Genomic DNA, 25,122 nt, shown 5'->3' with positions numbered 1-25,122 from the left:
GTTTTCATTAGTAAAATCATATACTGAGGATTCACAGTCAATTACTTGTGGTTGGAATCTATTTATTTGTAAGAAATAGGTGCTCTTGTTCTTACAGCGCTGGTCCATGTTTTATGTTGGCCTTTGTCTATCCAACAGATAAATTGGTGTCTTAGTGTACTTTGATAAAATCTTTAACATTGTGAAGACTTCAGGAATAACAGGGCTTTGATCCCAGGGCACTATCCAGATTGGGGGGCGGGGTGGGTGTGGGGGTAGGGAGGTGCCATAACTACAAGCAGGGGCCCAATACTGCTTCTAGCCTGGCCTCACCAGTCTCAAATCCAAGCACAGCAAAAGCCTGACGGCTCTGTGCCCTGGGGTTAGTGAGCAAGTTGTTCCCCCTGCCCTGGCCTCAGGTCACAGCAAAGCTCACATGAGAGCAAAGAGCTGTCAGGTACTAGTTGGTGAAGTTGAACTCTCAGGACCAGTCCACAGAAGAGAAGTTAGAACATAGGAATTCACAAAGCTGACAATATTTTTAAAAATGCTTTAACAATTGTGTTATTTCCTGAATTGCCAGAGTGATGTTTTGAGGCTCACAGAGCACACAAGACGCAGTGTAATGAGCCATTGCTGATTGTACAGGATCGAGAGAGACAAGAGATGTTATCATCACAACAGAAAATGATCACTGGCACCAGCCTTGAGAATTATCCATGTAAAGAGAGATAAGGAATGTTGAGTACATGGGAAGCATATGGTTAAATTGGAGATGGTTTGGGTATTTACTGGGATGAGGAATGTGGGTCACGCTGGCTAGACAAGAATTTTTTCCCTATCTGTCCTATGGTAGTGAACCACTGTATTCCATGGTTCATAGGGACTCATCCAGTGTTGTTCAGGAGTTCCAGGATTGTGTTTCAACTCATACACTTGACTGGGTTGATTTTAACTGTGAGTGATAAAGAACTGTCAGCCCTTAATATAATTCTCCTGACTGATGTCAGTAGGGAGGGAGGTGAGGAGTTTGTTCCTCAATCTGACAAAGTGAAGATCTACCCTAAGGAGTCGTGATTCGAACACAGTCAGGATACAGGGCAGAAGATATATCAGAGAATATGTTTTGAGTTTAGGATCAATGAAGACTTCTGGTGGGTTTGATGGTTCCTTACGAGCTAAAAACTAATCAATATCGAGGAAATGGTCGAGTGACATTGATCTGTAGCAAGCAGGTTGCAACCCAGTACAATAGAAGCAATCAAGTCCCTTCTCATATTTCTACTGCTCCTCCTCCTGCTGCTGCCTCACTACTCTAGAGCACTGCAGACTGTTAGAGTTACAACTGAGCTCACCTGGTGAAATTCAGTATCTACACACATGATTGTACACACAAGCACACGCAGGGCCTTACTGGGCAGCAGTTAAGGTGGTGTTCCTGGATTTCCCCCTGCTCTTTAGCATTTGCCAGTTGACACAGACTTGGGTTTCTTACCACTTCTCCTGGGGCCACAGTGAAGACAGAAGAGTCACTCCGAGATGTGGCAGAAGATAACGATGAGACCTTGGCCAACATTGTTACGGGGACATTCTCAGCTCGGATTTCCATCTTGGAGCGAATGTTCTAAAGAAGGAAGGACATAGAATGGTCAAAGTTAAAGCCTGGGGCCTCTGCACTGCTATTGTACCAAATCACAGCACTAGTTCCATGACAATGCAGCAGAACTTGCGTAACTCTATGGTGACACCATGCCATGCAATATACAACATGGTACACATACCAGGCTTGTATTGGCCATTGTGAAGAAATCATTTTGACCTGAAACATTAACTCTGTTTCTCACTTGGCAGATACTACTAGACCCATTGAGTTTTACCATCTCTTCCTGTTTTATATTTCAGTTTCCAGCAGCTACAATAGATTCCTTTGTTCAATGTGGGCAATGCGGTTTGGACAATGGACAAGCTTGTTTTCATGAGTCTGAGCTTGGACGATGTTTTACCTCAAAAGCATTCCGTAACAATTCGATTATATTGGAGGAGTCTTCCTGGAGCTGCCCAATATCAGACACAGGAAAATATTTACTCAATTTCTGTCGAAAAACAAGAAATATGCGAGAGTTAGCACCTTAGTGTATGTAGTGAATAAAAACAAGACAATCTGGAAATGAGACCATTGTAAAAGTCGGACATATAAGATTAGGCTAAGTCATGAAGTTAAATATACACCATATCACATCCCCAATATTACACTGTTACATTCTCGGTTCACAGGCGTCGCCTGTAATATTTAGTGTATCACATTCCGTGTAATATACCACTGTTATACCTCCATATTGTATATCTACCAACACACAGACCAATTAGGAGTACAGATCATTCTGCTATAATGCAAATTGGCTATGATCAGATTGACGTATAGGGGATACTGTTTCTAAAGCGCAAACTTTTAAAACGTGTATTGACTATAATTGACTATAACTTTACAGGTTATTTTTATTGCACAATTTTTATATAGCATGGGGTGACACAGAAGAATGGAACTATCGCGTACCTATTGTAGGACATCTCAAGCTTACTCTGCCATTGAATAAGATTATGGCCGATCTGAATATTTCACAATCCTGCTTACACCAATAACCTTACACCCACTTTTTATCAAGAACCTGCCTTAAAAGTGTTCAAACATTGATTCCACCAAGTTTTCAGGAAGACAATTATAAAGATTCATGACCTTGTGATATGTTGTATCAAACCATCTGTAACAGACCTTATGATAACGTACGTTATGCCACACACTTCATATCATACTCTGTAATATATGCATTATAGCTTTTGTAACACACACTGAATCAAACTAACTGTGACACACAGCATAACACATCCCCTGTCTTTCAGTGTATCACACACTATTATATAGCGTATCGCACCTTATAATATACACTGTAACATTATCTCTAATGTACAGTATATTTCAATCCACCATAACACATCCTCTGGGCTGGATTTATAGCTCTCACCAGCAGGTTTGTAGTGGCAGGCATTTGGGGGAAATGGGCTCATAGAACAGATTGCATGCAGTACATGGCCTTCCCTCCTGCCCCATGACCTGGCTCCTATTTTGAGGAACATTGGGTAGTTCACTCACCCTTGAACTGAATGAGACCAATAAGTGGCCAATTAATGGTCACTGCAGTGCCTCATGCCCCTTGGGGGAGATGGATGGGGGAGGCTACTGCACCTGGGTAGCCAATAGCAATTATAAGCAAAAGGTGTCTGGATGGATATATGAATAGGAAGAAGTTAGAGGGATATGGGCAAAATGATGGCAAATGGGACTAGATTAATTTAGAGTATGGATTATTGGATGAAGGGTGTACGGTGCTGTACAGCTCCATGACTCTATGACTCTAAGTAGACATTGTGAACTCCTTTCAGGTGTCGCTGATGATAACTGAAGACATCCCTCCCATCTCCACTGTCTCCCAACATTGAGGACAGACTCCTCACCATTAACCACCCCCTGACCTCTCCAATTAAGCCTCATCCACCTTCACTCAGCCCCATATATCCCCAACAATGGGCACTGCCCAAACAGGGCATGGCTGAGAATTTTCTTTTTACTGTAGGAACTTTGAGCTCTGAGTGCAGCCCTGACCTCCAGTACCAGAACTCAATTGACCTATTGACCACCTGAGTAACTGCACAGATACAGTTTAGAGGGAAAATTGGTGGGGTCATGGCACCTCATAAATTCAGCCGTATATCATTCCCTCATATAGTGTATCACATCCTCTAAAATATACACTGTATGACATCCTAAGTAGTAGACATTCTATCATACTAATAGTAACATACAATGGATCATATGCCCTGTAATATGCACGATATCACATATTTTGTAATATACACAGTATAACACCATCTGCAATATACATTGTATCACAACCTCTGCAAAATACACTCTGTCACACCTCCTAATATATTTTACATCACACCCCTGTCATATCATAGAATCACATATTTAGAGGCCATTCAGCACTGACTCTCCAAAATCATGCCACCTAGACCCACCCCACATCCTATCTATGTAACACTGCATTTCCCATGGCTAATCCAACCACCTAGCCTGTATTTCCCTACACTGGAATAATTTAGCATGGCCAATCCACCAAACTGGCACATCTTTGGACTGTGAGAGGAAAACAGAGCATCTGGAGGAAACCCACAAGACACAGGGAGAATAACCACCCAAAGCTGGAATCAAACCCTGGTCTCTAGCTGTGCAAGGCAGCAGTGAAAATCAGAAACCCACCATGCCACCCAAATAAACAGTATCACAGCAACTCCACCACCTCCCCACTCCCGCAACATACATTATAACACACTCCCTAACATGATTGAGTTTTTTGAAGGAGTAACAAAGAATATTGATGAGGGCAGAGCGGTAGATGTGATCTGTATGGACTTCAGTAAGGCATTTGACAAGGTTCCCCATGGGAGACTAGTGAGCAAGGTTAGATCTCACGGAATACAGGGAGAACAAGTCATTTGGATACAGAACTGGCTCAAAGGTGGAAGACAGAGGGTGGTGGTAGAGGGTTGTTTTTCAGACTGGAGGCCTGTGACCAGTGGAGTGCCACAAGGATCGATGCTGGGTCCTCTACTTTTTGTCATTTACATAAATGATTTGGATGCAAGCTTAAGAGGTACAGTTAGTAAGTTTGCAGATGACACCAAAATTGGAGGTGTAGTGGACAGTGAAGAGGGTTACCTCAGATTACAACAGGGTCTTGACCAGATGGGTCAATGGGCTGAGAAGTGGCAGATGGAGTTTAATTCAGATAAATGCGAGGTGCTGCATTTTGGGAAAGCAAATCTTAGCAGGACTTATACACTTAATGGTAAGGTCCTAGGGAGTGTTGCTGAACAAAGAGACCTTGGAGTGCAGGTTCATAGCTCCTTGAAAGTGGAGTCGCAGGTAGACAGGATAGTGAAGAAGGCGTTTGGTATGCTTTCTTTTATTAGTCAGAGTATTGAGTACAAGAGTTGGGAGGTCATGTTGCGGCTGTACAGGACATTGGTTAGGGTGGTACGTATATGGAATGAGCTGCCAGAGAAAATGGTGGAGGCTGGTACAATTGCAACATTTAAGAGGCATTTGGATGGGTATATGTATAGGAAGAGTTTGGAGGGATATGGACCAGGTGCTGGCAGGTGGGACTAGATTGGGTTGGGTATCTAGTCGGCATGGACGGGTTGGGCCGAAGGGATGCTGTACATCTCTATGACTCTTATAACACAATACAGGTACATTTCAGGGATTAACCTTAGCAGGTTCATGTAACACTGAAGTACCATGTTCAATCACTAAATAGAATTAGGCCGTTTGGTTAATATGTTTCTCCACTCATTCGATCATGGCTGATATGTTTCTAAACCCCGCTCTCCTGCCTTCTCCATGTAAATCTTTATTATTGACTGTAAATAGCCTATAATGTAGCCTCTTGATTGCGAGTGTCTCACAAACAACTTTGCAATAAGCACGATGTTTTGCAATAAATAATAACTTGTACAATATTCAACATGCCTCATAGTATATACATTGCAATTTATATTCCAAATATACAGAATAGAAAGCCTTTATTGGCATGTGCACTCGAATGAGTGCAGTGAAAAGCTTGTAATGTCTCCTCTCGGCACCATCATAATTCACATATTTTACTACATAACTTTTACTTTAAGGAATTGATGTTTTAGTTCTGCATTATTGGAAGCATCTGTCTGAGAAACTGGTAAATGCAGCTTTGATGTAAATGTAACTGAAACAAGCCTACAATTTAAAGGTTATCCTGTGTTTATTCAATCCATTCAGAGTGAATTATGGGAGCACTTGAAGAAGGGTGACCCTTCTTGTTTATAGTAGTACCAGAAAATCTCATTTTACTTCAATAAAGTATTTAAATTATGCACGTAGTTCCTAATAAAAAGAGGTTGGGGCAGTTGGTCAATAATGGAGTTCTTAATAGGGACAGAAGTCTGTGGAAAGGGTTGCAAACTCCATTAGCAATATAAGTTTCTCAAATGGTGACAGTAATTAAAAGGTGTCAAATAAGGTAAACTATTTAGTTTGTACTCCTGTCTGGGAATATTCACATTGTCAGAGAGACAGAACATAGAATAGAACACAGAACATTACAGCGCATTCCAGGCCCTTCGGCCCTCGATGTTGCACTGACCTGTGAAACGAATCTGAAGCCCATCTAGCCTACAATATTCCATTTTCATCTATATTATGTCTATCCAATGACCATTTAAATGCCCTCAAAGTTGGCGTGTCTACTACTGTTGAAGGCAGTGCGCTCCATGCCCCTATACTCTCTGAGTAAAGAAACTACCTCTGACATCTATATCTATCACCCCTCAATTTAAAGCTGTGCCCCTTTTGCTAGCCATCACCATCTGAGATGATCTGTGGGAATCAGAAGCTTCTTTTGTTTAATTTGTCTAGGCACTTTGCTCACTGAAGGCAGTTCAAGCTGTAGACTGCAGTTGGGAGAACCAAAGGATATGAATGTTAAACGTATACTTAAGAGAGGAAATACAAATGTTATTGTTCAATACATAATGCAGATTGCGCTCAAGCCAAAAGACTAAAAGCTTATGAAAGGGTCCCCATAAAATCCTGGATCTTGGAAAATAACAGGAACACTGGGGAGAATGAAAGTAAATTCCATAGGGCTGTGGCATACCTTTTCTTGGTCCCTAAAAAAAAAGAACCTTGAAGATGTTCTGATAAGGGATCTTTTGTTGGGAGTGTAAAAGTAAAATATAGCATACATAGTTAAAAACTATGTTGTTGATATAGTGATACTTGCTTTGCATAATTTCTTTTTGTATGCAGCTAAGTTTATTTATATTTAAAAAATGAAATGCTTGTGGTCAAATTCTCTTGGTTAATTACTCTGTCCAAATTTCACTTAAAAAGTTCTTGATCCTTGCTTGGATTCTAACACTTACATGTTAGATAATGTATAACACATCCTGCAAAATATCTTGTAGACAGCATTAAAACAAAGTGATCTCTGTTTTTTTCATGCTAAACATCTTACCTGATAATAAGAATAAGAGTGGTTGGTAACTGCAAAGATTGGGATGATGCTTTGCTCCGTAAGGTGACGAACCAGAGTTGGGATCGATGGATAATCTTGCAATGTATGCCAAGTGTAGGACCCATTTGAGTCCAAGTGGCAGTGTTCATCATTCCGTTTCAGAATCCCAGAGAGAACATTGGAGCCATCAGCTTCATAATGAAAGGCAGATTCAGTGGAGAAAACCAATATGTGGGTACTCTGATTCCTCCAGCCAATTTGATTCTGCAAAGAATAGTAGACAGTGCTCAGGAAAGGAAGGGTCAAATAGAAAGGTGTATCATTACTAGGAGAATTGAGTGATGCAGGGCAGAGTATTCAACAATGCAACCTCAGGGCAACAGGCCATCAAATAAAAAAATATTATCAGAAATTCATGGTATATTCACTGTGATCAAAACTCAGTGGTTTAACATTAGACCAGGGCATTGATTCCAGCATTTCACAGGGAAACCCCAGAATGAAGTAAAGTTATCAACATCCCAGAGAACTACAAGGATATGCTCTCATTCAAGAGAGGGAAAGAGCAAGGGAGGAAACTGGTGATGTTTTACCCTTGGGAGGAGAGAGATTAAGAAGGAGAATCCTTCACGGTGACTTTAGCCAGTGCAGAAATTAAACCCACACTTTTAGTGTTACTCTGCATTGCAAACCAGTTGTACAGCCAACTGAGCTAACTAACCCCCTACAATGCAATATAGCCCTATTGTACAATATGCATAGACTGAGTCAGGGGTGCGGTCTTCTCTAGACTGTGAAGACAAATTGAACATTAATAAAACATACATTCTGGATGAGCATTTAAAATGCCAAGGCGAGCAGACTATCGACCAAGGGCAGGGGAATTGGATGAGTGTAGTTTAGTGTTTGTTGGTCAGCATTTACTTGATGGGCTGAAGATCTTGTTTCTATGCTGTTTGACTTAATGACTCTGTCCTGTACTGGTCACCTCCCTTGGGTTAAGTGAGGTGAAGCTTCCAAAGCCATGAACCCTCAAAGCGAACTCCTGTGCAATTTACAGAGGAATGTCTCCAGTTTAATGGAATGAAAGCAAATGAAAGAATAACCTTACATCCAGCAATTAGATGTCCGGATACTCATAGATCCACACTGGTGCAGAACATCACGAAATCTCATTGACCATGTCAATAGTTTAATACCATCTCTACAGCCACAGATTGAATGGATTTGGCAGTAATGCTGGAGCTGCGTATCCTGGTGGGAATAAGTCTGTCACTGTATAACACTGGGGTACAGTACTAGTGGGGACAGGTCTGTCACTGTATAACACTGGGGTACAGTACTAGTGGGGACAGGTCTGTCACTGTATAACACTGGGGTACAGTACTGGTGAGGACACGTCTGTCACTGTATAACATTGGGTTACAGTACTGGTGGGGATAGGTCTGTCACTGTATAACACTGGGGTACAGTACTGGTGGGGACAGGTCTGTCACTGTATAACCCTGGGGTACAGTACTGGTGGGGACAGGTCTGTCCCTGTATAACACTGGGGTACAGTACTGGTGGGGACAGGTCTGTCACTGTATAACACTGGGGTACAGTACCGGTGGGGACAGGTCTGTCACTGTATAACACTGGGGTACAGTACCGGTGGGGACAGGTCTATCACTGTATAACACTGGGGTACAGTACTGATGGGGACAGGTCTGTCACTGTATAACATTGGGGTACAGTACTAGTGGTGACAGATCTGTCACTGTATAACCCTGGGGTACAGTACTGGTGGGGACAGATCTGTCACTGAATAACCCTGGGGTACAGTACTGGTGGGGACAGATCTGTCACTGTATAACCCTGGGGTACAGTACTGGTGGTGACAGTCTGTCACTGGGGTCAGTACTGACTTCAAATTATATTTTTATGTAAATTACCTAAAATGGGTCATATTTCAGGGAATTTAAGATAATTTGAATCCCTCCTAGGATAATTATTTCATTAATTAGTTACAACAAAAACCTGTACAGCAGATGACAAGAGGTTCTCAAAATTCCCTCTGTCTACCTGCACATCATTGACTAGAAATGGCCAGGTCCATTTATGTAAGATTTATCCAACTTACTGAAACCATGCCTATTGAGAAATAAGAACATTTTCCCTTTATCCCCAATGATCTCAGTTAATATGGTTAAATCTATCTCCCAACTGACCACAGCAGGTACAGAGTTAAACCATTTAACTGAAAGGATGTCCACCTGATGATCTGGGCTAGAAATGGAGACAAGGAAATTGGATGGGCACTTGAAAAATAAATTTGTTGAAGTTAGTGGATTGAGTGGTGGAATGGGTTTGACTGAACTGGCAAAGATCTGGCATGGACTCATTGGGGTGAACGGCCAAATTTTGATTCACATTTTGGGGCGGCACAGTGGCTCAGTGGTTAGCACTGCTGCCTCACAGCACCAGGGTACCAGGTTCGATTCCAGCCTCGGATGACTGTCTGTGTCTGTGTGGGTTTCCTCTGGATGCTCCGGTTTCCTCCCACAGTCAAAGATGTGCAGGTCAGGTGAATTGGCCATGCTAAATTGCCTGTAGTGTTAGGTGCATTAGTCAGAGGGAAATGGGTCTGGGCGGGTTACTCTTCGGAGGGTTGTTGTGGACTGGTTGGGCCGAAGGGCCTGTTTCCATGCTGTAGGGAATCTAATCTACATTGACTTGATAACTAAAACAAAATGGATCCCAGAGCAAGTGAACTCACCTGACAAACAGCAACCTGCAGAATGGCATCAAATCCACCTTCAGGAGCATCCACGTTTCCCGAAATTCTCTCTTTCTTCAGCTCATTGGTGAAATACGCAGCATTTGGTGTCAATGGAATAACATTCTTGAAGGAGAATGGAGCATCGCTGTTGGGCCAGGGTTCTCGGAGCCTGGAACAGATGAAAAATCAGGAAGGGTATGACGATGGTGACTTTAACATATTCCACAATCCTGTGAGAGAAACCTGGGCAGCTTTCCAGGTTTGAAGAGGACTTCAGATCAAACAGGTTTTAACCCCTATTCGTAAATTCTAATGAAGAGTTACCGGACTCAATGTTAACTCTGCTTTCTCCCCACAGATACTGCCAGACCTGCTGAGTTTCTCTAGCAATTTCTGTTTCTACTTCAGATCTTCAGCATCTGAAGTTCTTTGTTTTACTTTTGATGAATGTGGTGTATTTAATAGGTTCATGCTGTTACTTAGGTTCAAACCGTCTAACATATACTCTGTTTCAGGGACTGCTGCCCTTTTTTTATTTCAAGGTGAGGAAATACTACGGTTTTAATGAACCTTGTTCATTTCTCATGATGGTGTACTGTGTTCAATTATAAACACTGTGTGCTTTGGTGACTATTCTCTTGCATGGAAGAGACACAGCACAGAATCATCACGTAAATCCTGGGATTCATGAGGCTTAAGTTGTAAGGATAGTTTGTGAAATGTTTAGTACTCCCTTTCTATGCCTTAAAAAGAGATTCTCTGCAATGATTACAAACAATTCAGGGCAAAATGATAAAGCAGAACCATATAGGTGGTGATCCCTAAATTCCTCCTTGAGCCATGTGCTTAAAATAAATAAGATTAGAGAGCGAAAGTATGGCTCAGAGATACTGCTGGGAGAAAGGGGTTTATAACTCAGGAGGCAGTCATTCACTTGTGCTGGACTTCATTTGAACCAGTTGGGACCAATGCCCTGGTGAATCACGTAACTAGAGCTGTAGATTTAGTCATGGAGTGGTGTGGGGGTGTACAGGTGAAGGTAAATTTATAGAATCAAAAAGAAATTAGTTCAAGGCTGCAGGATAGTGAAGAGTGAATGATGATCGGGGTGACAGGAAGGGATTGAAAGTATATGCAGAAGAGTTCAGCTCAAATTAAAACCAGACTAAGTGGTAATGGTAAACCATTTTATAAAAAACCCATAAGAACTGAAGTAGCCAGTGTGGGTCGGGGTGGGCCTGAGCAGGGACCACTTGCCGTCCTCTATTACTCAGTTTACTCTCAAAGTTTATTTTCCTTGTTTGAAAAAACAAAGTTTACCAGTTCTCTAGCTTACGACTAATCATTGCCACATTGCTTATTGTTTTTCCTTCAATTTGCTACAATTCTTGAATGCCCGGGTTAATCTTGGTTGACTCTTCCCAATGAGGAGGAAGAATTCTGCGAAGGGGAGATATCTTGAGCTTATGGCTCTTTTGTCTGAATGTATACAGCATTTCTAACAAGATAGAGGAGTTGAAGGCACATTCAGAATAAATGAGCATGACTTGATTGGTGTTAAAGAGACATAGCTTCAGTATGACTACGAGTGGGAACTTAATATTCAATGTCACTTAACTTTTCAGAAGGATAGGCAAAAAGTACAAGGAGGTGAGGTAGTGTTAATAAAGGAAGGTATCAGTGCAGTGATGAATAGTGATGTAGGTGCAATAGATTGTGATGCTAAATAAATTTGGGTAGAAATAAGGAACAGCAATAAATTATAGGCCAATGAAGAATTGTCTTACTATACAACAAAGGAAAAATCAGTAAATAATGGAGTTGTGTAAGAAAGGTACTGCAGTTGTAATGTGATTTGTTACTTGCGTATTGAGTTGACAAACAGGCAAAGGTAATGTGAAGGATGAATTTCTGGAGTGCATCAGGGATTGTTTCATAGAACTGTATTGGAAAGCCTGCCTGGAACACCTATGTAGATCTGTTAATGTGTAACAAGGTAAGATTTAATAGATCTTGGAGGGTAGTGATCACAAAATGATAGAATTTAAAATTCAACTTGTGGGAAAGTAACTGATGTCAAAGCAGTATCCTCCCTTAAGGGCAATTGAGGTGGGAGGAAAAATATCTAAAGCAGGTTGGAAATATAGATTAAAGGACAAGTCAGTAGATGAGCAGTGGCAGAAATTTATGCAGGTACTTCATAATGCTTAGCAAAAAATTATTCTGGTAAAAAAGAAGGATTTGATGACAAGCATGAACCATCTGTAGCTAACAAAGACAGTCAAGGACAGTCCAGTCAAGGTCTATGGCATTACAACATAGCAAAACAAAGTAGTTGTAGGCCAGGTGACTGGGAACATTTTTAAGGAACCAGAAATGGATGACTAAAAAAAAGGAGAAAGTTGATTACAAAAGCAAGTTAGCAAGAAATATGAAAAGACAAACAGAAAAACATTCTCAAGTAATTAAAAAAAAATGTGAAGTAAATGTGGGACACTTGGAGAAAGCAGCTGGGGAACTAATAATGGGGAGCAGGGTAATGGGGGATAATTTAAAGCAATAGTTTTGCGTCAATCTTCATGATGGAGGACACTATATAAACATCCCAAGGATGATAACAGATAAACGAGGTGCTGATGGAAGGAATACTCTTGCAGCAGTCTCTATCACTTTCTATTGGAAGGATGTTGTGAAAATTGAAAGGGTCCAGAAAAAATTTACAAGAATGTTGCCAGGGTTGGAGGATTTGAGCTACAGGGAGAAGTTGAACAGGCTGGGGCTGTTTTCCCTGGAGCATCGTAGACTTTGGGGAGATCTTTATAGAGGTTTATTAAATCATGAGGGGCATGGATAGGATAAATAGACTAAGCCTTTTCCCTAGGGTGGGGGAGTCTAGAACTAGAGGGCATAGGTTTAGGATGAGAGGGGAAAGATATAAAAGAGACCTAAGGGGCAACTTTTTCACTCAGCGGGTAATGTGTGTATGGAATGAGCTGCCAGAGGATGTGGTGGAGACTGGTACAATTGCAACATTTAAAAGGCATTTGGATGGGTATATGAATAGGAAGGGTTTGGAGGGATATGGGCCGGGTGCTGGCAGGTGGGACTAGATTGGGTTGGGATATCTGGTCGGCATGGATGAGTTGGACCGAAGGGTTTGTTTCCATGCTGTATATCTGTATGACTCTATGACTCTGTGAACATGCCAAATTGGTGGGAGTGGGTGGGGATAACCTCTCTCATCTCAATTACAGAATGATGCAGCAAGGTCAAACTGTTCTTTGTAGCTGTGTCTATTCTTTTGTAGAGATATCCTGTCAGTCATATCTCAATCTCTTTTGGAATCTCCTGTTGAATTGCCTTCTACCATCCTACTAGGCAGTGCAATCCAATCAGAACAACTCAAAGTCAAAATAATTATCTCTCACCCCAAAGCCTCAGATATTTTACTAATCTTGCTGAATCTCTGCCTGCTGCTTATTGAATGTTCTGCAATAGAACACTATCTTCTTGATCACTCAGAATCCTTCAAAATATGAAATCTCCCCTGAACATTCTCTCAAGAGAAAACAATAAGCCCTGTCTCGCTATTCTTATCGGGGTAAAAACAATGACTGCAGATGCTGGAAAACAGATTCTGGATTAGTGGTGGTGGAAAAGCACAGCAGTTCAGACAGCATCCAAGGAGCAGTAAAATCGATGTTTCGGGCAAAAGCCCTTCATCAGGAATACAGGCAGAGCGTCTGAAGGGTGGAGAGATAAGTGAGAGGAGGGTGGGGGTGGGGAGAAAGTAGCATAGAGTACAATAGGTGAGTGGGGGAGGGGATGAAGGTGATAGGGGAGGGGAGGGTGGAGTGGATAGGTGGAAAAGAAGATAGGCAGGTAGGACAAGTCATGGGGACAGTGCTGAGCTGGAAGTTGGGAACTGCGGTGAGGTTGCGGGAAGGGGAAATGAGGAAACTGTTGAAGTCCACATTGATGCCCTGGGTTTGAAGTGTTCCGAGGCGGAAGATGAGGCGTTCTTCCTCCAGGTGTCTGGTGGTGAGAGAGCGGCGGTGAAGGAGGCCCAGGACCTCCATGACCTCGGCAGAGTGGGAGGGAGAGCTGAAATGTTGGGCCACAGGGCGGTGTGGTTGATTGGTGCGGGTGTCCTGGAGATGTTCCCTAAAGCGCTCTGCTAGAAGGCATCCAGTCTCCCCAATGTAGAGGAGACCGCATCGGGAGCAACGGATACAATAAATGATATTGGTGGATGTGCAGGTAAAACTTTGATGGATGTGGAAGGCTCCTTTAGGGCCTTGGATAAAGGTGAGAGAGGAGGTGTGGGCACAGGTTTTGCAATTCCTGCGGTGGCAGGGGAAGTGCCAGGTTGGGAAGGTGGATTGAAGGGGGGCGTGGACCTGACCAGGTAGTCACGGAGGGAACGGTCTTTGCAGAAGGCGGAAAGGGGTGGGGAGAGAAATATATCCCTGGAGATGGCAGAAATGTTTGGAGATGGCAGGAATGTCGGCGGATGATTTGGTTTATGCGAAGGTTGGTAGGGTGCCAGGGGTGTTCTGTCCTTGTTACGGTTGGAGGGGTGGGGTCTGAGGCGGAGGTGTGGGATATGGACGAGATGTGTTGGAGGGCATCTTTCACCACGTGGGAAGGGAAATTGCAGTCTCTAAAGAAGGAGGCCATCTGGTGTGTTCTGTGGTGGAACTGGTCCTCCTGGGAGCAGATACGGCGGAGGCGGAGGAATTGGGAATACGGGATGGCATTTTTGCAGGAGGTAGGGTGGGAAAAGGTGTAATCCAGGTAGCTGTGGGAGTCGGTGGGTTTGTAAAAAATGTCGGTATCAAGTCGGTCATCATTAATGGAGCTGGAGAGGTCTAGGAAAGGGGAGGGAGGTGTCAGAGATGGTCCAGGTAAATTTAAGGTCAGGGTGGAATGTGTTGGTGAAGTTGATGAATTGCTCAACATCCTCATGGGAGCACGAAGTCGCACCGATGCAGTCATCAATGTAGCGGAGGAAGAGGTGGGGAGTGGTGCCGGTGTAATTATGGAAGATCGACTGTTCTACGTAGCCAACAAAGAGACAGGCATAGCTGGGGCCCATACGTGTGCCCATGGCTACCCCTTTGGTCTGGAGGAAGTGGGAGGATTCTAAGGAGAAATTGTTAAGGGTGAGGACCAGTTCGGCCAAACGAATGAGTGTGTCGGTGGAAGGGTACTGTTGGGAACGTCGGCAGAGGAAGAAACGGAGGGCTACAGGGAGAATGCGGGTAAGTGGAGTTGAAATGCCCATCAGCCATGATTGAATGGCGGAGTGGACTCGTTAGGCCGAATGGCCTTACTTCCGCTCCTATGTCTTATGGTCTTATGGCTTGGAGGCCCTGGTCATGGCAGATGGAGGTGTAGAGGGATTAGATATCCATGGTGAAGATGAGGAGTTGGGGCCAGGGAAACGGACGTTTTGGAGGAGGTGGATGGCGTGGGTGGTGTCTTGAACGTATGTGGGGAGTTCCTGGACTAGGGAGGATAGGACAGTAGGTAGAAATGGGTTCAGTGGGGCAGGAGCATGCTGAGACAATGGGTCGGCCAGGGTGGTCAGGCTTGTGGATCTTGGGAAGGAGGTAGAACCGGACAGTGCGGGTTCGCGGACTATGAGGTTGGAAGCTGTGGGTGCGAGATCTGCTATTCTTATCGCCAACAATCTGACACAGCCTCTCTTTCTGAATCCTGTGCTGACACAAATGCTCAGTCACCTCAAAGCATTTAATTCTAGTGCGCTGCAGATTGGGTGAAAATGTCACCGAGCCATTTATTTTATCAAACCTAACTACTGATTGAGCAATGTACATCCCCCATTTTCAGACAGATTCAAATAGCTTGGAACGTAAGTGACTGAGACAAAGGCAAACCAAACATAGAAGCTGAACACAAGAACAAACTACAGAAAGGGAGACACAGGCTCGCACTATTATATAAACAATCCTCTCCATTGCACACCATGCTGTAAAAACGATCCTCACCACTGCTCACCATGCTGCATAAACAATCCTCACCACTGCTCACCAGGGTATATAAACAATACTCACCACTGCTCACCATGCTGTATAAACAATCCTCACCATTGCACACCATGCTGCGTAAACAATCCTCACCATTGCTGACCATGTTGTATAAACAATCCTCACCACTGCTCACTATGCTGTATAAACAATCCTCACCACTGCTCACCATGCTGTATAAACAATTCTCACCACTGCTCACCATGCTGTAAAACGATCCTCACCACTGCTCACCATGCTGCATAAACAATCCTCACCACTGCTCACCAGGGTATATAAACAATCCTCACCACTGATCACCATGCTGCAGAAACAATCCTCACCACTGCTCACCATGCTGTATAAACAATCCTCACCACTGCTCACCATGCTGTATAAACAATCCTCACCACTGCTCACCGTGCTGTATAAACAATCCTCGCTATCCGCACCATGCTGCATATACAATCCGCACCACTGCTCACCATGCGGTATAAAAAATCCTCACAACTGCTCACCATGCTGTATAAACAATCCTCACCACTGCTCACCATGCTGTATGAACAATCCACACCACTGCTCACCATGCTGTAAAAACAACCTACACCACTGCTCACCATGGTGTATAAACAATCCTCACCACTACTCACCATACTATATAAACAATCCTCACCATTGCTCACCATAATGCATAAGCAATCCTCACCACTACTCACCATGCTGTATAAACAATCCTCAACATTGCTCACCATGCTGTATAAACAATCCACACCACTACTCACCATGCTGTATAAACTATCCTCACCAATGCTCACCATGCTGTATAAACAATCCACACCACTACTCACCATGCTGTATAAACTATCCTCACCAATGCTCACCATGCTGTATAAACAATCCTCACCACTGCTCACCGTGTTGTATAAACAATCCTCACCACTGCTCACCATGCTGTATAAACAATCCGCACCACTGCTCATCATGTTGTATAAACAATCCTCACGACTGCTCACCATGCTGCACAAATAATCCTCACCACTGCTCACCATGCTGCATAAACAATTCTCACCACTGCTATCCATGCTGTATAAACAATCCTCGCTATTCCTCACCATGCTGTATAAACAATCCTCACCATTGCTCACCATGCTGTATTAACAATCCTCACCACTGCTCACCATGTTGCATAAACAATTCTCACCACTGCTCACCATGCTGTATAAACAATCCTCGCTATTCCTCACCAGGCTGTATAAACAATCCTCACAACTGCTCACCATGTTGTATAAACAATCCTCACCACTGCTCACCATGCTGTATTAAAAAATCCTCACAACTGCTCACCATGCTGTATAAACAATCCTCGCTATTCCTCACCAGGCTGTATAAACAATCCTCACAACTGCTCACCATGTTGTATAAACAAGCCTCACCATTGCTCACCATGCTGTATTAATACTCCTCACCACTGCTCACCATGCTGTATGAACAATCCTCACCATTGCTCACTATGCTGTATAAACAATCTACACCACTGCTCACCATGCTATGTAAACAATCCTCACCATTGCACACTATGCTGTTTAAACAAACCTCACCATTGTACACCATGATGGAGAAACAATCCTTACCATTGCTTACCATGTTGCATAAACAATCCTCACCATTGTACACCATGCTGTTTGAACACTCCTCGCCACTGCTCACCATGCTGTATAAACAATCCTCACCACTGCTCACCATGCTGTCTAAGAAATCCTCACAACTGCTCACCATGCTGTATAAACAAGCCTCACCACTGCTCACCATGTTGTATAAACAATCCTCACCACTGCTCACCATGCTGTCTAAGAAATCCTCACAACTGCTCACCATGCTGTATAAACAAGCCTCACCACTGCTCACCATGTTGTATAAACAATCCTCACCACTGCTCACCATGCTGTCTAAGAAATCCTCACAACTGCTCACCATGCTGTATAAACAAGCCTCACCACTGCTCACCATGCTGTATGAACAATCCACACCACTGCTCACCATGCTGTAAAAACAACCTAGACCACTGCTTTCCATGCTGTGTAGACAATCCTCACCATTGCTCACCATGCTGTGTAAACAATCCTCACCACTTCTCACCATACTGTATAAACAATCCTCACCACTGCTCACCATGCTGTATGAACAATCCACACCACTACTCAACATGCTGTATAAACAATCTACACCACTGCTCACCATGCTGTGTAAACAATCCTCACCATTGCTCACCATGCTGTATGAACAATCCTCACCATTGCTCACCATGTTGTATAAACAATCCTCACCATTGCTCACCATGCTGTGTAAACAATCCTCACCACTTCTCACCATACTGTATAAACAATCCTCACCACTACTCACCATGCTATATAAACAATCCTCACCACTGCTCACCATACTGTATAAACAATCCTCATCATTGCTCACCATGCTGTATAAACAATCCTCATCACTGCTCACCATGCTATATAAAGAATCCTAACCACTGCTCACCATGCTGTATATACAATCCTCACCATTGCTCACCATGCTGTATGAACAATCCTCACCTCTGCTCACCATGTTATATAGAATCTCCACCACTGCTCACCATGCTGTATAAACAAACTCACCACTGCTCACCATGCTGTATAAACAATTCTCACCAGTGCTCACCATGCTGTATAAACAATCCTCACAACTGCTCACCATGCTGTATAAACAATCCTCACCATTGCTCACCATGCTGTATGAACAGTCCTCAGCATTGCTCACCATGCTGTATAAAAAATCTTCACCACTGCTCACTATGCTATATAAAGAATCCTCAACACTACTCACCATACTATATAAACAATGCTCACCACTGCTCACCATGCTGTATAAACAATCCTCACCATTGCTCACGATGCTGTATGAACAATCCTCACCATTGCTCACTATGCTGTATAAAAAAATCCTCACCACTGCTCAGCATGCTGTATAAACAATCCTCACCATTGCTCACCATGCTGTATGAACAATCCTCACCTCTGCTCACCATGCTATATAAAGTATCCCCACCACTGCTCACCATGATGTATAAATAATCCTCACCACTGCTCACCATGCTGTATAAACAATCCACACCAGTGCTCACCATGCTGTATAAACAATCCTCACCACTGCTCACCATGCTATATAAAGAATCCTCACGACTGCTCACCATGCGGTATAAACAATCCTCACCACTGCTCACCATGCTGTATAAACAATCCTCACCTTTGCTCACCATGCTGTATGAACATTCCTCACCACTGCTCACCATACTGTACAAACAATCCTCAATAAGCAGAGGAGGCTCCACCACTGTGATGCACTAAATGGCTGCAGGAATCCCTGCCAAAGATCCTGTCTGATGAGTTGAGAGTGCGGTGCTGGAAAATCACAGCAGGTCAGTCAGCATCCAAGCAGCAGGAGAATTGATGTTTTGGGTATGATTCCTGCTGAAGGGCTTATGCCCAAAATATTGTTTCTCCTGCTTCTCGGATGCTGCCACCACATTCAGCACCACATTCTCAACTTTGATCACCAGCATCTGCAGTCCTTACTTTCTCCTCCACCATCCTGTCTGATGAGTCAGGAACTGGAGAATGACATCCACATAGTTACCTGTATTAATGGGAGCAAAGGGTGCAGGATTCTCCACACGATTAACATTTAGTTAGTACAATATGGGGAAAGAACAGTGCAGTAGGAGTAATAGGATCATTTTTCTCAAAGGGCCGAACAGCCTTCCTGTGTCCTGTACCTTCCTGAAGAGCTAGCCTTTACAGAGGTTTTGGAAGAAGGGATGTTGGCAGAGGCATTCAGAGTATATTACAACATCTGAGTTAATGTTTCAAAAGAGTCTAAGATTGAGCGGGTCGGGAAAGATGAAGGAAACGAGGGTGGGAAGAATTGGGTTGGAGATTAGACTGAGGGAGAGACGGAGGGGGGTGAGACAGAGGTGGGCAAGAGGCTAGAGTAAGGAACAGCTTTGGAATCTGAGTTGACAGCGACACGATAAGATCTACACCAAGGTAAACAAAGAGGATGGAATGAAAATGTAATAAATGGTAATTATTGAGTGAAAATGAAGTATCTTTGCAGGTGGCTGTCTGTAAAGGTTACTCATTTATTGAAGATAGGCAGCAGCAAAAGCCATTAACTCTAGGTGTGACTGCAGCAACATATAATCGAAAGATAAGGAAACTTTACTCTCTGTTCTTCAGAAGATCACACCCAAATGTTTCCAGTGACATCTGAGAACAAATAGATTTATTATTGTTTCCAAACTACAATAGAGCATGAGGCCAAAGCCAGGCAGGGTGTACACAGATGAATGGCGTTATTGTTCCATTGGCAAGCTGTGAAGACAATGGCTCACAGATCCTTGGGATACAGAGAATACATTCTTTGAGCAAACGCGCCCAGTCTCCTTTCATGCTGATGAGGGGCTGGAATTAATCAGCTATCTGTACATTTATCATTGAAAGGCTTTCAGTAATTGCCTATTTCCGTGGGCTCTCTTACTCAATCTTTCTTCATATGCTTCCCGACCTATCATCTGTCTGTTTAAGTTCATTTTTCTCTCTTTGTTCCTCCCTTTTGCTGTCCTTTAGCTTCTCTCTCCAACGTTGTATTTCTAACTGTTTCTCCGATATCCTTTGTTTCCATCATTCTGTTGTTCACTCACTCTCGGTCTCCCTTTATCTCAGTGCCTCCGACACACTTTCTCTCACTCCATCTCGTTGTCACTGCCTTCCCCTCACACTCTCCCCTTATGTTACCCTATATGAGCACAATTTCTGCAAGGGCAGTGTTATACAAACGTAACTGCTGTGTCTGTATCTGGCCCATATGCTGTAATCTCAACTAAAACCATCATTAAAGGACCAACCATCGTGGGAGTGAACTCCAGGTTTGATTCATTGAGATGGGTGTTGTATAATAGTGTAAGGGCCCAAAAGAGTTAAACTGAGAGGTGTCTTAAGCATCACAATAATGATATCATCCAGATCTGTGGAGATCAGTGTAGCAGCCTGACGGAGTAAGATCCTTATTCTCTGTAAGAATGTTTTACTGATCAGTATCACTAATAAACACATGCTGACATAGAGGTGGGGACTGTTCATACAGCATGGTGAGCAGTGGTGAGGATTGTTTATATACCATGGTGAGCAGTGGTGAGGATTGTTTATATACCATGGTGAGCAGTGGTGAGGATTCTTTACATACCATGTTGAGCAGTGGTGAGGATTCTTTATATACCATGGTGAGCAGTGGTGAGGATTCTTTACATACCATGGTGAGCAGTGGTGAGGATTCTTTATATACCATGGTGAGCAGTGGTGAGGATTGTTTATACAGCATGGTGAGCAGTGGTGAGGATTCTTTATATAGCACGGTGAGCAGTGGTGAGGACTCTTTATATAGCATAGTGAGCAGTGGTGAGGATTGTTAAAACAGCATGGTGAGCAGTGGTGAGGATTGTTTATACAGCATGGTGAGCAGTGGCGAGCATTCTTTATATAGCATGGTGAGCAGTGGTGAGGACTCTTTATATAGCATGGTGAGCAGTGGTGAGGATTGTTTATACAGCATGGTGAGCAGTGGTGAGGATTGTTTATACAGCATGGTGAGCAATGGTGAGGATTGTTTATACAGCATGGTGAGCAGTGGGGAGCATTCTTTATATAGCATGGTGAGCAGTGGTGAGGACTCTTTATATAGCATGGTGAGCAGTGGTGAGGATTGTTTATACAGCAAGGTGAGCATTGGTGAGGACTGTTTACACTGCATGGTGAGCAGTGGTGTGGATTATTTATACAGCATGGTGAGCAGTGGTGAGGATTGTTTATAGAGCACGGTGAGCAGTGGTGAGGATTGTTTATACAGCATGGTGAGGATAGTTTATACAGCATGGTGAGCGGTGATAAGGATTGTTTATACAGCATGGTGAGCAGTGGTGGTGATTGTTTATACAGCATGGTGAGCAGTGGTGAGGATTGTTTGTACAGCATAGTGAACAGTGGTGAGGATTGTTCATATAGCATGGTGAGGATTGGTTACACAACGTGGAGAGCAGTGGTGAGGATTCTTTATATAGCATGGTGAGCACTGATGAGGACTCTTTATATAGCATGGTGAGCAGTGGTGAGGATTATTTATATAGCACGGTGAGCAGTGGTGAGGATTGTTTATACACCATGGTGAGCAGTGGTGATGATTCTTTATATAGCATGGTGAGCAGTGGTGAGGACTCTTTATATAGCATGGTGAGCAGTGGTGAGGATTGTTTAGACAGCATGATGAGCAGTGGTGAGGAATGTTTATACAGCATGGTGAGCAGTGTTGACAACTGTTTACACAGCATGGCGAGCAGTGGTGAGGATTGTTAATACAGCATGGTGAGCAGTGGTGAGGATTGTTCATGCAGCATGGTGAGCAGTGTTGAGGGTTGTTTATACAGTATGACTAGCACTGGTGAGGATAGTTTATACAACATGGTGAACAGTGGTGAGGATTGTTGAAACAGCAAGGTGCGCATTGGTGAGGACTGTTTATACAGCATGGTGAGCGGTGGTGGGGATTGTTTATACAGCATGGTGAGCAGTGGTGTGGATTGTTTATACAGCATGGTGAGCAGTGGTGTGGATTGTTTACACAGCATGGTGAGCAGTGGTGTGGATTGTTTATACAGCATGGTGAGCAGTGGTGTGGATTGTTTATACAGCATGGCGAGCAGTGGTGAGGATTGTTCATGCAGCGTGGTGAGCAGTGGCAAGGATTGTTTATACTGCACGGTGACCAGTGCTGAGGATTGTTTACACAGCATGGTGAGCAGTGGTGAGGATTCTTTATATAGCACAGTGAGAAGTGGTGAGGATTGTTTATATAGCATAGTGAGCAGTGGTGAGGAATGTTTACACAGTATAGTGAACAGTGATGAGGATTGTTCATACAGCATAGTGAGCAGTGGTGAGGATTGTTTATAAAGCATGGCGAGCAGTGGTGAGGATTGTTTATACAGCATGGTGAGCAATGGTGAGGAATGTTTATACAACATGGTGAACAGTGGTGAGGATTGTTTACACAGCATGGTGAGCAGTGGTGAGAACTTTTTATACAGCAAGGTATGCATTAGTGAGGACTGTTTCGACAGCATGGTGAGCGGTGCTGAGGATTGTTTTACAGTGCGGTGAGCCGTGGTGAGGATTGTTTATGCAGCATAGTGAGCAATGATGAGGGTTGTTTATAAAGCATGGTGAACAGTGGTGAGGATTGTCTATACAGCACGGTGAGCCGTGGTGAGGATTGTTTATGCAGCATAGTGAGCAGTGGTGAGGATTGTTTATACAGCATGGTGAGGAGTGGTGAGGATTGTTCATACAGCATGGTGAGCAGTGGTGAGGGTTGTTTATACAGCATGGTGAGCAGTGGTGAGGATTGTTTATACAGCATGGTGAGCGGTGGTGAGGATTGTTTATACAGCAGGGTGAGGAGTGGTGAGGATTGTTCATACAGCATGGTGAGCAGTGGTGAGGATTGTTTATACAGCATGGTGAGGAGTGGTGAGGATTGTTCATACAGCATGGTGAGCAGTGGTGAGGGTTGTTTATACAGCATGGTGAGCAGTGGTGAGGATTGTTTATACAGCATGGTGAGCAGTGGTGAGGATTGTTCATACAGCATGGCGAGTGGTGGCGAGGATTGTTTATACAGCATGGTGAGCAGTCGTGGGGATTGTTTATACCGCATGGCGATCAGTCGTGGGAATTGTTTATACAGCATGGTGAGCAGTGGTGACGATTCTTTATATAGTATGCTAAGCCGTGATGAGTATTGTTTATACAGCATGGTGAGCAGTGATGACGATTCTTTATATAGCATGGAGAGCAATGGTGAGGATTGTTTATACAGCATGGTGAGCAGTGGTGAGGATTGTTTAGGCAGCATGGTGAGCAGTGGTGAGGATTATTTATATAGTATGCTAAGCAGTGGTGAGGATTATTTATCCAGCATGGTGAGCAGTGGTGAGGATTCTTTATATAGCATGGTGAGCAGTGGTGAGGATCGTTTATACAGCATGGTGAGCAGTGGTGAGGATTCTTAAGATAGTATGCTAAGCATTGGTGAGGATTATTTATACAGGATGGTGAGCAGTGGTGGGGATTGTTTATGCAGATGGTGAGCAGTGGTGAGGATTGTTTATACAGCATGGCGAGCAGTGGTGAGGATTGTTTATATAGCATGGTGAGCATTGGTGAGGATAGTTTATCCATCATGGTGAGCAGTGGTAAGGATTGTTTACACAGCATGTTGAGCAGTGGTGAGGATTGTATATACAGCATGGTGACCAGTCGTGAGGATTCTTTATATAGCATGTTGAGCAGTCGTGGGGATTGTTTATACAGCATGGTGAGCAATGGTGAGGATTGTTTATACAGCATGGTCAGCAGTCGTGGGGATTGTATATACAAAATGGTGAGCAGTGGTGTGGATTGTTTAAACAGCATGGTGAGCAGTGGTGAGGATTGTTTATACAGCATGGTGAGCGGTGGTGAGTATTCTTTATACAGCATGGTGAGCAGTGGTGAGGATTGTTCATACAGCATGGTGAGCAATGGTGAGTATTCTTTATACAGCATGGTGAGCAGTGGTGAGGATTGTTCATACAGCATGGTGAGCAGTGGTGAGGATTGTTTATACAACATGGTGAGCAATGGTGAGGATTGTTTATACAGCATGGTGAGCAGTGGTGAGGATTGTTCATACAGCATGGTGAGCAGTGGTGAGGATTGTTTATACAGCATGGTGAGCAACGGTGAGATTTGTTCATACAGCATTTTGAGCACAGACGAGGATTGTTTATACAGCATGGTGAGCAGTTTTGAGGATTCTTTATATAGCATGGTGAGCAGTGGTAAGGATTGTTGATACAGCATGGTGAGCAGTGGTGAGGATTGTTCATACAGCATGGTGAGCAATGGTGAGGATTGTTTATACAGCATGGTGAGCAGTTTTGAGGATTCTTTTTATAGCATGGTGAGCAGTGGTAAGGATTGTTGATACAGCATGGTGAGCAGTGGTGAGGATTGTTCATACAGCATGGTGAGCAATGGTGAGGATTCTTTATACAGCATGGCGAGCAGTGGTGAGGCTTGATAATACAGCATGGTGAGGATTTTTTATACAA

The 25,122-nt window shown here is 43.5% G+C and overlaps 1 protein-coding gene across 3 annotated transcripts in view; it reads right to left on the bottom strand.

The window, feature by feature from the left end:
* itgb4 (integrin, beta 4) overlaps window positions 1-25,122 on the bottom strand; it is a 174,965-nt gene that overhangs the window by 118,866 nt on the left and 30,977 nt on the right. For all 3 annotated transcript variants that reach the window (XM_088000376.1, XM_088000377.1, XM_088000378.1), the window contains exons 7-10: window positions 9,850-10,021; window positions 7,092-7,355; window positions 1,983-2,072; window positions 1,475-1,603 (exon numbers count right to left, since the gene is read on the bottom strand). In XM_088000376.1, the coding sequence (XP_087856502.1) occupies window positions 1,475-1,603; window positions 1,983-2,072; window positions 7,092-7,355; window positions 9,850-10,021 (655 nt within the window). The remainder of the gene's footprint in view (window positions 1-1,474; window positions 1,604-1,982; window positions 2,073-7,091; window positions 7,356-9,849; window positions 10,022-25,122) is intronic.

Source organism: Chiloscyllium plagiosum, unplaced genomic scaffold (genome assembly GCF_037043375.1).
Source record: "Chiloscyllium plagiosum isolate Xiang-an unplaced genomic scaffold, Cpla_swu_hap1 HiC_scaffold_25, whole genome shotgun sequence".
NCBI lineage: Eukaryota > Metazoa > Chordata > Chondrichthyes > Orectolobiformes > Hemiscylliidae > Chiloscyllium > Chiloscyllium plagiosum.
Note: the sequence above shows the minus strand (reverse complement) of the source record. Positions and strands in the feature narration are given on the sequence as shown.